The 18,465-nt window shown below is 30.0% G+C and overlaps 1 protein-coding gene across 1 annotated transcript; it reads left to right on the top strand.

The window, feature by feature from the left end:
* Positions 1–2,155: 2,155 nt before the first annotated feature.
* Positions 2,156–17,016, top strand: LOC127707350 (uncharacterized). Its single transcript, XM_052211861.1, has 11 exons — positions 2,156–2,184; positions 3,517–3,551; positions 7,468–7,595; positions 8,299–8,352; positions 9,287–9,361; positions 9,673–9,741; positions 10,172–10,257; positions 12,481–12,698; positions 13,077–13,217; positions 16,428–16,484; positions 17,003–17,016. The coding sequence occupies exons 2-11, from the start codon at positions 3,521–3,523 to the stop codon at positions 17,014–17,016; spliced, it is 873 nt and encodes a 290-aa protein (XP_052067821.1). The 5' UTR covers positions 2,156–2,184; positions 3,517–3,520.
* Positions 17,017–18,465: the final 1,449 nt, after the last annotated feature.

The following is an 18,465-nucleotide window of genomic DNA, read 5'->3' as shown; positions in this document are numbered from 1 at the left end:
CTGCTTATCTCAGTTGTTCTCAAATAGAATAACAAATTAAGATACATAATTTCTCAAATAGAGTACTAAATTCATAAGCAATGAAGAAACAAAAAAGAGGCTTTAAAAAGGAAAACAAAACAAAAAAATATTTGAGTAAATTACATACTCATAATAGAAGGAGAAAACAGTTTATAAAGAACAATCAACACAATGCAAAAATTGAGAAAGCGTTAAATTATATAGACATATTTACTCAAGAAAACCTAACCAATGATGAAATACTTGTTTTAGCAAAAGGTTTAAAATTTATTCCTAAACCTGGAAATAAAAATGCGAAACAAAAACTATTACAGGATTTCGACGAAATGTCCAGGAAGATGAGATGTAAATGTCTATTTGAAGATATTACCAATACATATACATACCACCCATTCAGGAGAAAATCGGGATATAAACCGAAACATGCAAATAATACAATTGAAAATTATCTATTTGCGACAAAACTGGAACTCAGCAAATTGAAAATTAACAAAATTAGAGACAATCTAAGTAAAAAGAAAAGAATAGTTTTAAACAATTTACGAGCGAAAAAAAATATTATAATCAAAAAAGCTGGTAAGAACTCATCCACAGTCGTTCTTGATAAGAAATTATACATTAAACAGGCAATGGTTATACTCAATAACAACATACATTATGAACAAATCCAGGAGTGTCATACAGAAGATATTTCAGAAACTACATGATAATAATTACCTTGATAACACTACATATGAGTATTTAACAAGATACGAAAATAAAAGACTAGGAAGATTATATATACTACCAAAGATACACAAATTAAATCAAACTGATCGAGACAAAATAAAAGCAAACAGTGAACACTTAAATGAAGTTCAAATCCCTGGCAGACCAATTGTATCGTTATGCAACAGTCTATTTTCTCAAACCAGTTGTAAGCACACTTTGGACATATACAAAGGACACGACCGCTTTTATCAACAAAATTGAAAGTGTAAGAGTACCTAAAAATATCATATTATGCAGTTTTGATATTTCGAGTATGTACAATTCACTCACACACAAACAAATAATTAAAGCGGTCAATAGAGCATGGTCAAAAATGCTCAAAATTAAATATGAGAAATACTCGAGCTGTTGAATTACGTACTAACAAATAATGAATTTGAATTTAATGATTGATTGATTGTTGGTTGCTTAACGTCCAGTGGCAAATGTTTCATGCATATTCAGGACGAGAACAAATTAACAATAAATACAATAGGTAGGTTCTGTAATAGAGGCGTCTGGGACTGAGGTCGGAGAAATTTAGACTGCCACGGGAAATGAGGGTATATTGGATAGGGACAGAAATTTAGCCTTGCAACAGGTCACCTACGGACCCCTCAAAGAGTTGTTGCAAGGGTTCTTAACGTGCAAAGAGCGTGGCACTCTCTTTACACGAGGCATCGGATTTATCGTCCCCATTCTGACCGGACGTGGCTGCAAATTTGTACATCCCGCACAGCCAAACGGACGCCCCACTTTAGCACGGGTTTTACTGCCGGTCGGAGGAAGACCAATGGTGACCATACTTCTATTCCCCAGTCACCCTTGGGGGGTGAATTTAATGACAAAATATTCAAACAGAGATGTGGGATTCCTATGGGAAACCCAATGAGTCCTAGTTAAGCTGGTATTAGATTGATTGATTGTTGGTTGCTTAACGTCCAGTGGCAAATATTTCATGCATATTCAGGACGAGAACAAATTCACAATAAATACAATAGGTAGGTTCTGTAATAGATTAAGGGATTATGGTCGGAGAAATTTAGACTGCCACGGGAAATGAGGGTATATTGGATAGGGACAGAAATTTAGCCTGGCAACAGGTCACCTAGGGACCCCTCAAAGAGTTGTTGCAAGGGTTCTTAACGTGCAAAGAGCGTGGCACTCTCTTTACACGAGGCATCAGATTTAACGTCCCCATTCTGACCGGACGTGGCTGCAAATTTGTACATCCCGCACGCACAAGGATAATAGTTACGCTGAACGGTGCCCACTGGTCACCCTATAAATAGTGCTCTTGTGTGTAGTAATATTGTAGTTCTAACACATGTCTAAAAATAGAAAGCTTAAAATAGACAATTCATCTTCCTATTTAGCTATACACCATAGAGCCTGTCACCGTCTGTATTATCTGTAAGTAAAATTAACATACCGAGCAATTGAATACAATGAATAACACAAACTTAAGCATATTAAGTTTAATTAAGTCATTCAACGCAAAATAATTGTTTCATCCATTTTGCATGATTTGTCATTTGTGATGACACGTTTTTTTTAAATGTTCGAATCACAGACTAGAAGGATATATTCACCCTAAGACTCTAAGTAGAAGTAGATATAAAAAAAAATTCACAAAATAAATAATTCACTAAGGCCGTGTTCACACCAAACGTCGTGTACAGTAAACATGTTTACATTTGGTTTAATGTAATGTACGCTAGTTTCACATTAAATTTGTTCACATCTATACACCTTGTTTAGTTACATGTACATAAGATTTGTTCACACTCGTAAACTATATGTCATTTAAATGTTCATTACGTAGAACCGAATTCAAATTTTCGAACAACTTTTCTACAGTTAATAAACGACCACTTGACTTTAAAAAAAGGGGGGGGGGGGGGGGGGGTTGGGTTGGATTTTTCCACAATTAGATTTTTTTAAAAAATTGAGACATTCAGACAATTATAGAATGAACAAATATTCTGAATCAAACGTTTTCCCATACATTATAGTGTTAAACATGTTAAATATTATATAAATTGGTACCATCGAAAAAAAACTAATTATAAACTTTCGCGCGAGAACTCAGAACCCCTCTCCCTTTTTTTTGAAGTAAAGTGGTTGCTCCTTTAAGAAAGTCATTTTGGATGATTTGCAGTAGTTTAAAGATGTCTCGATTACGCATTAAAAACGTAGGATTGCCATTAGCGTGCTTACAGACGAAGAAAAAGAATCGCTATGTTAAGGATCACTACATTTCTATCTCTTCTGTTTGTTTCAAGTGCTATTTTTTTTTTATCCAAGGAGTATTTGTCAAAGGGAGGGGAGAATGTTTTTTTCATTATTTCTAATAGTATTTTAACGAGTCTCAGATACTACACAAACAAACAATTAACCTCCCCCTTTTTCAGTAATGCATTTATAAGTGAATCGCTGTTTGAGTATAAAGACCAGTGGCAAATATTTCTGTCAGTGTGTACGTCTGATCGATTCAGGAAGACCTTTTCAAATGAACTATGTGTTCGGCAAAGATGATAGATGAGTCTTGATTAAATCTTCATGTAAACATTAAGTTTTATCAATGGGAACGCAATTATGTTTAGTTAATGTGTGAGTTACACTAACACAACACCGAGTTTAAGTCAATGTGAACACGGCCTAATCTTATACATGTAGTTGATGATATTGATAATGATAAGATAACTTAAGCAATGGATGAACTGTATTTTAATATTTTTTAAGGATAATGTTAGCTGTCATAAAAGAAAGAAGTAAAGGTAAGTTTTTAAATCAATTCTATATTTATCTTCAAGAAGAAAGGAAATGCTATTGATCTAGTGCCACCTTACAAACGGAAGACAAAAGTTACACAATACAAAGTTAGGGATTTACCTACTTTAGAGGTTTGATCAAGAGTACCAGAAGGTTCCATATTATGACATTTACTTTTAATAATATTTTTCAATGATTTATCCCTTGAGCTTGAGAAGGTTTCTTCTGATTTATGCTGATCTTACAGTTTTATTTGTCAACTCAACCAGTAACATATTTATATGTATTTATGAATGTAGACATTTGTAATGTTGTTAGCTATATATAGTTGGTGTAATTATATTAAAATGCCATTGAACAGTATTAAGAGTAAGGTCACATTCTAATCGACTTAATCCTTTTAATTCAGGATTTAATATTTATATAATAGTTGGACCGCTCACAGGACAGTGGTATTGACTAAGGTAGCGATAATGACGCGAAGGCGAGGTCATTATCGCTGTCATAGTCAATATTACTGTCCTACGGGCAGTCCATGTATCACGATAATGACCAGTTTTTTTTGAAGAACTATTATGTTTATTTCATTGAGGAACTATGTTTTGAAAATTTTCATTAATTCAAAATGCCTAAAGCGAACTCGAGTAGTTGACGTACGATTTGTATGGCAGAGAGTGAAGACCAGTTGTAGGAATACTCCCATTCATTTTAGTGCAATTTTTTAGTATATAAATACTTAATCAAGTTCTCTTTAATTTTATTATTAACAAAAACAAATAATAAACAATTCAACAAATTAAATATAATATTAAAGAAAGGAACATGTTTTAAAAATGGATAAATCTCTCTAAACAGAGAAACCACGCCCCATTGGTCATTAACAGAGAAACCACGCCCCAACGGTCATTTACAGAGAAACCACGCCTCAACGGTCATTATCAGACGGAAACCACGCCCACCTGTCATTCTCATGTAAAAGTTCGTTAACGACCAGTTTTCTGGTCCGTTTTGTTCTGTTAATGAAGGATGGAATTTATTACTGAAAAATAATGAATGTCATATTACCCCTTTTTATCCAATAAGAGAATCTTATTCTGAACCGATATGAAATAAATGAAATTACAATTAAATTTCAAAGTAGACGTAAACCATAACATAAAATTGCCAGGAATCCAAAAAAATAAAGAGGGAGGGCCAATTTGCCGGAGATTTGTTTCATTCGATAAGATAGGTAAATAATGTTTTAAATAGCCCGATAGATGCTAATTATAGTACAAGAAAATACGTCACATTATTTATTTTCATACCTTGAACAGGTATTCCTACAAAAACAAGGCCAAGACTATTGTTTTTTTAATATTGATTTTATTTTATTATTAACATCCTTTATGCGAGGTGCCATACCATGTAAATTGTCAAGGAGCCAAATAATATCGAACTAATTCAAATCGTGATTTTCTCATTCTGAATATGTATATCTGTATTTGTCCTGGTCTTTTAAGGTTTTATCGTCTATAAGATAAGACAAGAAAATACATGTACATGTATATAAAATTAAAACCGGAGAACATCTTACATCAGTTGGTCATAGATCACCCTGTGTTACTACTTCATGTTTTATTGCCTTTTCTGTAATTTTAACAAATCGGCCCTTCGTTGTGATACAGATGCAACAGCTTCTTGATGTTTTACCTACAATCGCGATTTGTAGTGTAATTGATTTGTTCTGTTATGTTGTTTTATTTTTCTGATGAGTTAGGTACCCGTGTATAGAAGGTAGTAAAAATTTCAGTACTAGTATCTTTACAGTTTGTGATTTGGCGACAAAATTGTTGTTGACTGCATTTGTTACATATAATACCATGTTCAAAAAAGGTTTCGACGAATTGTTTTTTGTTGTTATGAAACTTGTATACAATGGCCTTATTCTAAGTTATGTGTATATTACACCCGCAACATGTAGGCTTAATTTCTATAGAATTAATTCTCGTGTTATTGGTTATGTACAGGCACCTACATCAATTTGACGGCAGTTGTCCCTTGGATATACGTAATAATGTAAACACATGAATAGAAAGTAATTCAAGAGTATGGACAGTCATAGGATTGCACACAATAAGCGATACATTTTTTTCTTTGATACACGTAAAATTATATACTAGTAAACTAACTGAATAGTCAAAATGAACCAGAATGACTCTATGAGTCAAGCAAACATCCGAAAAAATATGATAGAAACTTTAAAATTTAATATAACAACACAAAAAAATGCAAAAGTTCTGAGCGAGGTTCGAACCCTTTCTTCAAATTCATCATTTATTAGTAGTTCTGTGCTCTAATGGTGGAGCTACGGCGATTCTGATCATTATGACTCTTATTTAGAAGGTATATCGGTACAATTTATCGATGTTACAATTTTTTCTTTAAAAAGTTGTTTTTTATGTAATAAGGACACACTAAACCAATTTCATTTTTGAAGTAAAAAGTAGTATGAATAACAACAGTCATAAAAAGCATAACTTTTTTTTGGTTTGAAATGTCCTTCTTGGGGGATTCCCTGTTTTTTCCACATAAAAACACCCGAAAATCCGGATATTGGATTTTCATCATTTTTTAGGGTTAAATTAACTATTGATCACACATATCATACTATATGTAAATCGAGATATTGATCAAAAAGCATTTTTATTTTTTGTTTTTATAGTAAATTTTATTCTGTCGGCACTTTTTGAAATTGGCCCTTCTGTGAAAAAAAATCCTCGGCATATTGGCCCTACCTCTTTCTTTCGTTGGAAAATTAAAATTACCAAACTCTGTGCAGTAATTGTGTGCATACTAAAATCATATCTTCCAGATTAAACAATGGTTACCTTTGGTCACCCTTCATATATATTGAAACTGGTTACTTCCTAACGCCATACACGTGACAGATATTGTCTTTCGTTTGCTGTCGGCAGTTTACATAGATATAGATTTTGATTAAAGATTACATCTGGTCGCCATAGAGATTTATTGACTGGTGCCCTCTGGTCACCTTTCACATATTTTAACTTTGGTTACCTCTGGTCACCTAACACAGATATTAACTTCGGTTATCTCTGGTCACCCTACTCATATATTGACTTAGGTTGCCTCTGGTCACCCTTCACATAAAATGACTTTATAACCTCTTTTCCTACTAAGTTATTGACCTGAGTTACCCCCGCACAATTATCAAACTTGTTAACTTGTAGGCAGTTCACACATATACAGATTTGGGTTACATTTGTCCCCTACAGATTTATGGACTGGTGCCCTCTGGTCACCCCTTCCCATTTATTGACTTTCTCTACATTTGGTCACCTTACATAGTAATTGACTTTTGTAACCTGTGGTCATCTTATACATATATTGATTTATGTTAACTTTAGTCAGGTGACAAAGTTATGAACTTTGGCTAGCTCTGCGACATTTAAACAGATATATATTCTTTGATTAAATCTGGTCACCCTACGCATATTGTCTTAGTTAACATTCGCTTACCTTACAAATATATTGACTGGTTACATCTTGTCGCCCTTCACTGATAGTGACTTTGGTTGACCTCTGGTCACCCTACATAGTTTCTGACTTACTCTGCTAACCCTACACATATGTTGATATTAATTACCTCATGTCATTCTGTAACTTGTAAACCTTTATTACCTCTTTGCAATTTAAACGGTTATAGACTTAAATAATATGGCACCTATTGTTTATATAATATTGACTGCGGCTACTTCTGGTCACCCTACCCAAATATTGTGATCTTCTGTGCTAAACAAGATTGCACTTCTGTTTTCGTAGAATTCCAAAATTTAAAAGAAACTTAATTGATGTCATTTGTTTCAGGTATTATTATTTGTATTACTTTGATTGTTAAAAATGATTATTTATTTAAAGCATTTTTGGAAACTATATGGGATTCATGGAAAGGAAATGCTGACGAAAAGTTTGGTACGGTGTATGGGAATGTTCTTTACGTATCGGATTTAATGAGCTTAAAAATTGAGGAGGAGTTGAATGATCAGGTAACAGTACTAATGGTTTAATTTATGTAATAAAGGTTAAACGTTTTCAAAGATCTTGAACTCTCCTCTGAAACTACTGAACCAATTCCAACCAAACGTAAGCTTAATCATCCTTAGGGTATCTAAAATAAAATTAAATCTGACATTGGTGAAAAGGTTCATTAGGTAAAGCATTTTCAGACAAATAAAACTACCCATTGTTTGGTTGATGCCACTAAATTGCTAATTTTTGTGACCCCTTAAAGAGTTACTGGCCTGTAAGTAATTGTGTTTTCTTTTATGCCAAGAAATATAGTCACTATGGCTTAATAGCATATTGGTTTAAAATGCATTGTTTTGCCATTGAAGAAAATATGACAGATACCAAAAAAAATTAAATACCAATTTGACAATGTAAGCACAACTTTATTTCCATTGAAAAGCAGAAATAATCATTGATGAAAGATTTAACAACAAAAAAAATGCAGGTAAGTCATTCAGGTTTTTGGAGGTCTTTTGATTTTATTTAGTTCTATAAAATGTACAAGGATTTTTTAAAATAATCTGTCTTAAACTGATAACATAATCATGGTACTTTATGTTATGTGTTATCTTGATCAAACTTGTATGTCTTCACCTTTGTGATATTTAGTTTTGTTGATGGTTTCCTTTGTATCATACTGATTGAAAAGATCTGACCTTATCATTTTCTTTTTTTTTTCAGATAATTAATCTTTATTGTAGTGTACTGCAAAAACGGACGGATCAGTGTGTACAGGTAAACGAATTAAAAGTATTTATTTAATAACCGTTTTATCATATTTCAGTGCATTTATTTTAGAGTTGACTGATTTTTTCATCGGCTACTTTAAAGCATGCTTATTTTTTTGTAACTTCCAGGATCAATTCATTTAATTTCGCTTTTTCTACATGATCCATTCCTCCATTAAGGGTATCTGAATTATCATTCTAAACTTGTTTTATGCATTTTTTATTCATTTCCAATTTCACCAAAGTAAACTGTGTATTGTAAAAGTTACTTTCGCACCCACCACCCTTTTTGCAGAGAATGAAATATTTGTTCCACTAAATCATCTTTTTTTTTTCCCTTTTATATAATTTAAGGTCTTTCTACCTTTCGGTTGAAAGACTTTTAGCTTTACTTAAGGATTATAATTATTATCATTATTTTGATATTATTATTTATATTTTGTTCGCCTTTTTTAAGTTGAGCTATTATTTTTAACAGATGTAGCTTTGACTTTGTTTTATATGATATCGTACAGCTTATGAGCTTTCGCCATTGCCCTAACGAAGACTTTTTACTCTCATTAATAGAGTTACCTCCCCAATCTCGATTTTGCGTGTAGATACATCTACTGCGATATTTTATTAGTTTACTCAATTACTCGTTACACCCTTATGATGTCATATATTATTTAACCGAAGCTATCTGGATATTCCTTATAAGAGTTATATCCCATTTGGAATTGTCGTTAAGGAAATATATGCACAACTCATTAACTATGAGAAAAATGAATTTACTTTTATTCCTCGTATTTGTGATGGGTAATTTCATACTGACTTTGAAGAAGTATTGAACCAGGCAAGAAAAACCTTATATAATTTCACGTTCCGATGTAATAGAAACAGTTAAATAAATCCAATGTTCTTGTCACACAATTTGTTTTATACATATTTCCGTTTTCCAGAAAGTGTCCCGTGCAGATTGTCTGATTCTGACCTCAATTTTTGAAGGGAGGAAAAGCGTAACTTGGTTTAAAAAGGTATAATACTATATAATCATCTGTTATAAACTCTTTTTATATAAGTGCTTTTGATTTACACATAGATTACTCTTTTTACAGCTAAAAGCTGGATATTACCAATTCGCCTTTCACGTTTTAACAAAATAATAAGACATTCTAACATATTGATGATATATGTAAATTATCAAATGATAAATAATAAAACAATATGCTAAATATTGTATTCTGTATGGTATTATATTGCTGTTTATAAAATGTATTTAATGTTTCATCGGTCTTTTTTTTATCAGTTTGCAAGTTAATAATAACATTTTACAATACTTTTTTAGGACGATATACAACAGTATGACACTGTCATTGGGTGCATTAATGACGGGAAGTGTCATTGGGTTGCTGTGGTAGGTTTATTTGCTCAATTAATGTTATTAATTACACTATTCAGGCATTTTTCCATGAGGTTATAAGTTAATAGAAAAATGAGTTGCAAGAACAGCATTTCAGACATTTCGTTGAGTTTTTAGTCATGTTAGTTGTTCTTCTATAACTTAATTCAACTTACTTGACTTAATATATATATTTTCTCATACATTTTTCCAACTGATTTTGCACTCATTTATATGAAAGCATTTATACTGCATGGAAATGATAGTTAGAAAAGAAATATCAGATATAAAATATTGGCTTCTTCGTATAGAATATTATCAAATATTTGCTTCTGAACATTGAGCAACAACCAGTAATTAAGCAAAATATTTATTTTTTTATAAATGTTAATGTAAACAGATTTAAGGATGTGAAATTAAAAAGAGAGAATAATTTTTGTTTCAGGTTATGGATGTCCAACACCATATTGTGACAATTATGGACCCGCTCAAAATATCAAAGAAATTGAGAACATATGAAAAGAATTTTAAGTAAGATTGAAACTGTAGTTACATGACAGTCGTTTATTGCTTTAATGCATGTGATTTGTTTCAAAGTAAATTTTTATTTCTGTGTTTGATATATATACTTAAAAAAAAGTTTATAATTCTGAAATTTTCAGAAGTGAGTCACAAGTTATAAAGACAAATCTAGAAAAAATATAATTTGTTAATCTAAAATGAAAATTACTTCTGGTTGATACTGGAATTGAACTATAATTGTATTATTGATTGCACAGCTTTGTAAATTGAATATAGCAGTAAGAACTGAAGACCAGTTATTTTTTTCCAAACGTTGTTGATATCAACTTTAAAACAGCTGCAATTATTTTTTTTCCTACATTAGAAAGGTTGGTCAAATGAACGGTTTTCTATGGAATGTGCAATATCTCCTTAAGTATAAACATCTAGCTAGACATGTAAGTTCTATGATACAGTCCGGGGTAAGGCAATGGCTGGCATTATGGCTATAGCCAGCTTGACTTTTTAATATATATCAATTTTAAGTAACACATTTTTCTTTTCATATTATATTATGTAGCTACTTCACTAAAAGCAGAGATCTTGGTACATGGACAATCTGTACAGCAGTTGGGTATCCTCTGCAAAATGATTTTAGCTCATGTGGTGTTTATTGTTTGAAGGTACATAAAACATTGGGCTTTGCATGACACAATATCACACACCTATACCCCCCCTCCAAAAAAAAAAAATTTGACCCCCAAAAAATTACCCTCATTTCAAGTAAAAGAGCCCTAAATTTTCATAAAAAAAAAAGCAAAAAAAAACGCAAAAACACCAAAATTTTCTTACTCCCAAAAAATTTTTTTTTTTACTTTGGAAAAAAACGTTATTAAAAACACCCAAAAAACAACAAAAAAATTCCAAAAAAAAAAATAAATAAAAAAACCGGGAGAACAGGCGAAGAAAGAATTCTGTGGGATTTAAGAGAAAAAAAAAAAAATCAATTTTTACTTTAAAAAATGAAACAACCTACAGCTCCTGATTTATATCCATAATTACCTATAGAAGATGGACAAAATTATAGACTACAAAAAATAACAGAAATAGAAAAAACATTAATAAATGAGAGAGATAAACGTAAATCACTATACAAAAAATATAAACGCGGAGTTAATGTTACTGATGGTGTTGATACAAGTTTAATTTCGACATCTGTTGTTTTAGCTGGTATAGGAATAGCTTTTCCTATCTTACTTCCCATACAAATTGCAGCTGTTGTATGTGGAAGTTTAGGAGGTCTAGTTAAATTAATTAGAAGAAAGTTGACAACAAAATCAAAAAAACATTATGAAATTAAAACAATGGCAGAATGCAAGTTAAACAGCATAAAAGATTTAATATCAAAATCTTTAACTGACGGACAGATAAGTGTAGATGAATTTAAACTTATTTTAGATGAATTAGAAAAATTTAATGAGATGAAAAAAAAAAAAAAAAGTAATTTTAAAAAGTTTACCAGATGATGAAAGAAAAAAACTAATTGAGGAAACAGAAAATAGAGTAAAAAACGAATTAAAAAAAAAAATGGAAAATCTTTGATTTTCTTTAATAAAATAATTTTAGTTGATAACGGAAATCCACCAAACTATGAATCAATTTTTAATTAAATAAATGGATGAAGAAACAAAAGAAAAATTAGTAAAAAATGTAAAAATAATGTTAAATAAAAAATTTAATTATTTTTATCTTAAGTTGTTTTTAACAGGTTCTTTTTATTGTTTATTATCTAATATTTTAGATGAATAAAATGGCTGAAGGAGGTTATGAGTTTGATAATCCTGAGTTTAAAAATAATGATTATGATGATGATTATGAAGAAGAAGAAACGTCTTTTCAAGATGATGAAGAGTTTCAAAATAATATAAATAAGGAATTTGAAATATCAAGAGATTTATCAGAAAATGATGTTAAAATTCGTAAAAAAGAAACTACAAAAAAAATGATTAAACAATTTTATAAAAAAAATGGTGAAACTATACGTAATGAAGAGGTTTTTTTTGTTGGGGAAAATCATAAGGGAAGACAAATCTTATATGTAAAAGATGAAAAAGGTAATGATATTGCATTAACATATTACCAAAAAGGAGTATTAAAGTTTTATAAATTTAGCACTCTTCAAAGAGAATACGGTGTTAATTTTGTCAGGGATGTTTTAGGTGTAGATGATTATAAAATATCTGATAATTTAAGAGAAGGTAGAGCAGGGTTTCAGAGAATGTTAAATGAACTCGATAATATAGAAATTCCATTACAAGAAATATCTACACAAGAAGAAGGACAAGAATTATTAGAAACAGCAAGTAATGCAGAAACATATGTGAAAGAAATAGAAACTTCATTTATTGAACAAGGAACATCTTTAATAAATGAAGAAACACAAACAAAAATGACAAAAAGAGAGATGGATGGTATAATAAAAGCATTTACAACAGCGGAAGATGAGATTGCAAATAATTTAGCAAAACTGAATGAAACAAATAAAGACTTAGCAAAAGAAAATGCCAAATTAGAACAAGCTAAAGAAGACAATAATAAATTTCAAATAGATAGAATAAGTAGTCGAATAAGAGAGTTGGAATCTGAGAGAAGTGCAAGACTAGAAGTAATTAATATTAATAAAGAAAAACTACGTAGTCAAGTAAACAGATTTAAACAAACAATACATAAAATGTTAAACGAAGACAAAACATTAGGTGAAAGAATAAGAACATTATTCAGAGAACAAGGAATAACAATAGTTAGTGTTTTAACTGCTTTTGGAATGATTATTGGTGTTATTGTTGAAGCATTTACTGGTGGAACTACTTCTCCTTCTCCTTCTCCTCCATCAAAAGGTGGTGGTGTACAAGACTGGATAAAAAAACAATTAAAAAATCTTGGAAAATTATTATCTTTTCTTGCAGGAAAATTAGCAGCTGCATTACCAGGTATTATAGGTTCTATTGTTTCTTGGTTATTGTCTGCAACAAAAGACGTAGTAAATTGGTTTGCAAACAACTTATGGGCATTGCTTATTTTAGTTGTTAGTTTATTGTTTACTGCTGCTAGAGATTATTTGAAAAAATAAAGTGCTGTAAATCCTATTACAATACTTACAAATATTATTGCTTGTTTATTATCTTCTTGATCTTCATGTTCAATTTTTTTTATTGGATCTATTTTTGGTTCTTTAGGCTTTTCAGGTTTTATAGGTTCTTGTGGTTTTACAGGTTCTTTTGGTTTAAAATCAACATGATCAAAATTTTTATTATTTAAATCATCATTTAACCCAAGTGTTTGATTTTCTGTTGCAATTATAATTTTATTATTATAACCAACAATACTTCCAATTTGTAAAACCATATCACTGGGAGACATATATAAACCAAGTCCATAAGCATAATCAACTTTACTTCTTGCATATTTTAAAACATTTTCATAATTCGATATCTGGGTGGGTAAATCGATAGGACTATTTATTACATCTTGTACATTTGCTAAGAATTGTTTTTGTGCATCAAATCCTGTTCCTACTTTTAAAATTTTTGTTTTTGTTTGAGATTGTGCACCTAACAAAGCCCATACATAAATTTTAATACTTTCATTAATACGTTCAATACCTGCTTGTGTAAACCCATTAGAGTTATCTAAAATAAATGTTGTCCAAGCCATACTTATATCTTTTTCATGCTTAATAGTATCATGAGTACTAAAGAAAGGTCCTTTAATTTTATTTCTTTGTCTATATTCTCCACTTGGTTTATAATATTGCTCAAAACTTCCTAATCCTTGACATGATGATTCTAGTTTTTGTCTCCAATTTGTATTTGGAGAAATATTAAATTCATCACATAATTTCTGATATGCAGCTTTGTCATATGGGTTCTTGTAATAACAGAAAGAAGAATCTGTTGGTAAAGGTGATTTAAGTTCTTTTAAAATTCTGGCAATACAATAATATAAATGAAACATATAAAAAGACTTTGTAAGATTTGAAGTATTTTGTATATGATCATTATAAGAAACACCACATCCTGTACTTGCACACCAAACTGCAAAATTTAACTGACATTGCCACCAATCAAATGAAGAATGAATCCAGGCATTCCATGGTTCGTTAGTGTGTATTGATGGGTTTTGATAGTTTTGAAATAAATCAGGAAAAGCTGTTTTAAAGTTCTCTTTTTGATTTACAAATATCGTTTGATTTACAAGATTTGTTTTTAATTGATGATCTTTTTCAGAATATTTAATACCTGGATTATATGAAACATTAGGATTATATTTAAATTCTTTTGTTATCATTTTTTTATATTAAAAATGTTTCATACTATTTCAAATATTGATAATACAATAAACTTAGAACAATACATAAATAACAGAAATGGAAATAAACGTATTGGTTTGAAATTTATAAGATACAGCATAGGTTGGTATAATGTTTATCATGGGTTTATAACAAAAACCGGAGAGGAACAGCAAAGGATTATGAATGGTTATTATAGTTTTCAACAAATAGTGGATGAATTTCAAAAAGAAAATATTGTATTATCCGTAAATGAAGCAAATGGTATCGCTTCATTAAACACTACTACTGAGTTAAGGATAAGTAAGGGTTTGGGAAATATGTTAGGGTTTAATAATAAACGTAAATTCGAACCTAATGAATTACATTATGGAAACAAATTTGTGGATTTTGCTATCCATAAATCATTATATATCCATTTGGAACAAGTTAGCACTTCTCATAATTATCTTGATGGTAAGCCAAGTAAATTATTAGCTGTTATTCCAGTTGAAAATAAAGAGTTTGGTGAAGTTATAACAGCGAGATTTGAGCATCCGGAATATAAGTGTTTAGTAAATGATGTTATAACAGAATTGAAATTAGAAATAAGAGATGAAAATAATAACAAGATAATTAATCATTTACCAATTAATTGTGTTTTAGAAGTTATATAATTTATTTAATAAAATGAGCATACTTGGTGTCAAAAAAAAAAACGTAGAAAAAGAAATATTAAATATGAAGAGTGAGCTTCAAACAATGGATACTAAGGATAAAAATTTACATCGGAGTGTCGCTGCCCTAAGCATCAGAGTTTTAAATGTTGAAAATATAGTTGATAATATTAAAAATAAACCAGACAGAAAAATAATAAGTATATATGCTGGAATTGATGGTCCAATACATGGAAATAAAAAGTTTAATTTTGGTGTTGGTGGTGGTTATTATGTAATGAACTTTCCAGGACAAATATTGGGTATTAGTTTAGTAAGTTTAAGAACAAGCACAGATATTATAGCCATTAAGATGATTGTTAATGATAAGTCAACTAGTTACAAAATGAGTTTGGGTAATGGTGTCACACACGGTTTTAATAACTTTTATACACCTTTTGAAGTTAAGGCTGGAGATTTAATAAGTTTTATTAGTATGACTAATAATTATACATGTATCAATACTCTAGTATCAGTGATAATTGAATTATTTTTATAACAAATTTAATCCTTAAAAATGTCGGCATACGGAAACAAATTAAATCCTTACAGAAAAATAAGAGAACCCCGTGGTGTGAAAGGTATTCGTCAAAGTGTATCAATAACAAATAATCCTTCAACTATTGATCAAAATCAACAGCTATTAGTGAGATTCCCCAATCTAAGCAATAATGATGTTATTGTTCCAGGAACAACCAGATTGGCATTTGAAATAGAACTCACATCTACAGACGACAATGCAACTATATATCAAAACATAGGAAGAACAATAGTTAAAAAAACAACAATTCGTATAAGTGGAAATGAAATTATGTCAATTGATGATAGTGATATTTATCATTGTTATGTTGATTTATGGAAATCTACATCTGAACGTTTAAATATGGCATACCAAGGAATTGGTGAAACAAACATGTTAAAACACAGAGTTGGTGCAGATAATAAAGCATCAGACATAGGTGATGAAGCAATTGCAACTGCATATGGTGCAAGATTTTGTATCCCACTTGATTTTGAACTATTAGAAACTCATATGCCTTTTTATCAAGCAGGTCTTGGTGATAGACTTGAATATGAACTTACATTTAATAATTATAGCAATGTTATTAAATCAACAGATACATCTGCAAGTTATACAATCAAAAACATTTGTTTAGAATTTGATATGGTTACTGATGCAGAATTAGCAAGACAGATAAGACAACAAGTTAATGGTAAGATGGTTATTTTGTACGATAGAATACTAAGACATAGAAAAATAACCAAAAACAAATCTGATACATTGTGGAATATAAATTTAAATGTTCCAGCTAGAAGTATGAAAGGAATTCTAATGTTGTTCGAAGATCCTGAAAGAACAAGTACCGAAACTTATTATAATCCTAACATAACAAAAGTAGAAATGACAATAGAAGGTGTTCCAAATCAACTATACAGTCAAGGAATGAAAGCATATCAACAATGGGATGAAATAAATAAATTCTTTGCTTTAAATTCAAAAAGAAATAAAACAACAGAAGAAGTTTTAAAGGATTTAAATTTATCCTATACAACATTAGAAAAATATCTTACAACTAATTATGCATTATGGTTAGATTTACGTTCAACAGATGACAACTCATTACACGGTTCAGGTAGAAGAATTGAAAATGCTTCTGAAGGTATTACTATCCAAATAACTAAAACAGCAGGAGCAAATAAATTAATAAATGTTTATCTGTTTGTAATCCAGGATGCACAAATTAATTTTGAAGATGGCAGATTTAAAAATGTTGATTACTAGTAATTGCTGCCTTGACGAACAAGTTCTGCAATCTTATTCCTTTCGGTAATCAATTCACTTATTTTTATTTCCAATGTAGTTTTTTCTTCATTCTCGTATGTTCTTTTCGTTGTCAATTTTTTGAGTTTAGTCTTTGCACTAACTTTTTGTCTTGTTAATCTCAACCAAATCCGTCTTTTGTTTTTATCACCAAAATCTTCTTTAGCTTTGTTTATTCTATCGGTCAACAATTCAATTTCCTTTTTTGTACTGTTTATTTCTGTATCTTGTAAATTTATCGTATTATTATGTTTTGCTAACAACGTTTCTAATTTTTCTAATTCATCCGACACTTTAACTAAATTACATCTTCTCAATTCAGATTCCATTTTGAATATGAACATGTCACAATTAGGTAGTTAAGATAGTGTTTACTGCAACTAAGTAAGTGTTTACTGCAACTAAGGAGTTGTTTATTGAAACTAAGTAAGTGTTTACTGCAACTAAGTAAATGTTTACTGCAACTAAGGAGTTGTTTACTGTATCTAAGTAAGTATTTATTGAAACTAAGTAAGTGTTTACTGCAACTAAGGAGTTGTTTACTTTTGTAAAAGTGTAACTAAGTAAGTGTTTACTGCAACTAAGGAGTTAATCAATAATCCAATTACAGAACTGTTGATATTTTTACATTCCATCTATCATTGTATCACTTACAATTTAAAAATTCAGTCATAGTATTGATTATTTGAGTAAAGATAATAAAATGGAGAGAATTATCAATTATCATTTAATTCAATACTAGTTCTCATCTTCTCTTATTAATGTGATAAAATGCTCAATGGGGTGTATTGTTATTCTTTGTGATAATAAGTTAGTAAATATTAAAGTATTGATGTGAAGTGTTGTATTTTATTGAAATAATCATTGCTGTATCATTTGATCCTTGGGATCATTATTATTTAAAATGGATAACTCATTAAAATTGAAAGAAACTTGATATTTTATAGCCTTGATAACATATTAAGCAATTGAGGCATTTAAATTTCTTTTGTTATATAGGTTTTATAAAAGTGTTTCTAAAGTAAGTGTTTAATTCAATAGGATATGACTTTTAAATAAACTAAATCGATCATTGTAAATATTTACAGGTACCTAGAGATTTAAAACTTAGTCATCTGTAATTCTTGTTCATAAAATCCACCTTTAATATCTTCGCCTTTTAAATCAATTATTCTATAAGTAACAGGGTTTGTATTTAAAACTTTTTCAATTACAAATATTTCTTTGGTCCAACGAGTAGTATAACCCTTTTCAAATTTACCTTTCTTTTTTGTTATTCTTACTCTAACACCTACTTTGAATTTAGGTTTTTTAATTTTCTCTTTCTTTTCTGGATATAAATTTTTATACACGGTTAATTCATTTTCTAATTT

This window comes from Mytilus californianus, unplaced genomic scaffold, assembly GCF_021869535.1.
Source record: "Mytilus californianus isolate M0D057914Y unplaced genomic scaffold, xbMytCali1.0.p SCAF_66, whole genome shotgun sequence".
Classification (NCBI taxonomy): Eukaryota; Metazoa; Mollusca; class Bivalvia; order Mytilida; family Mytilidae; genus Mytilus; species Mytilus californianus.
The sequence above is the reverse complement of the archived record's forward strand: the minus strand, read 5'-3'. Positions and strand labels throughout refer to the sequence as shown.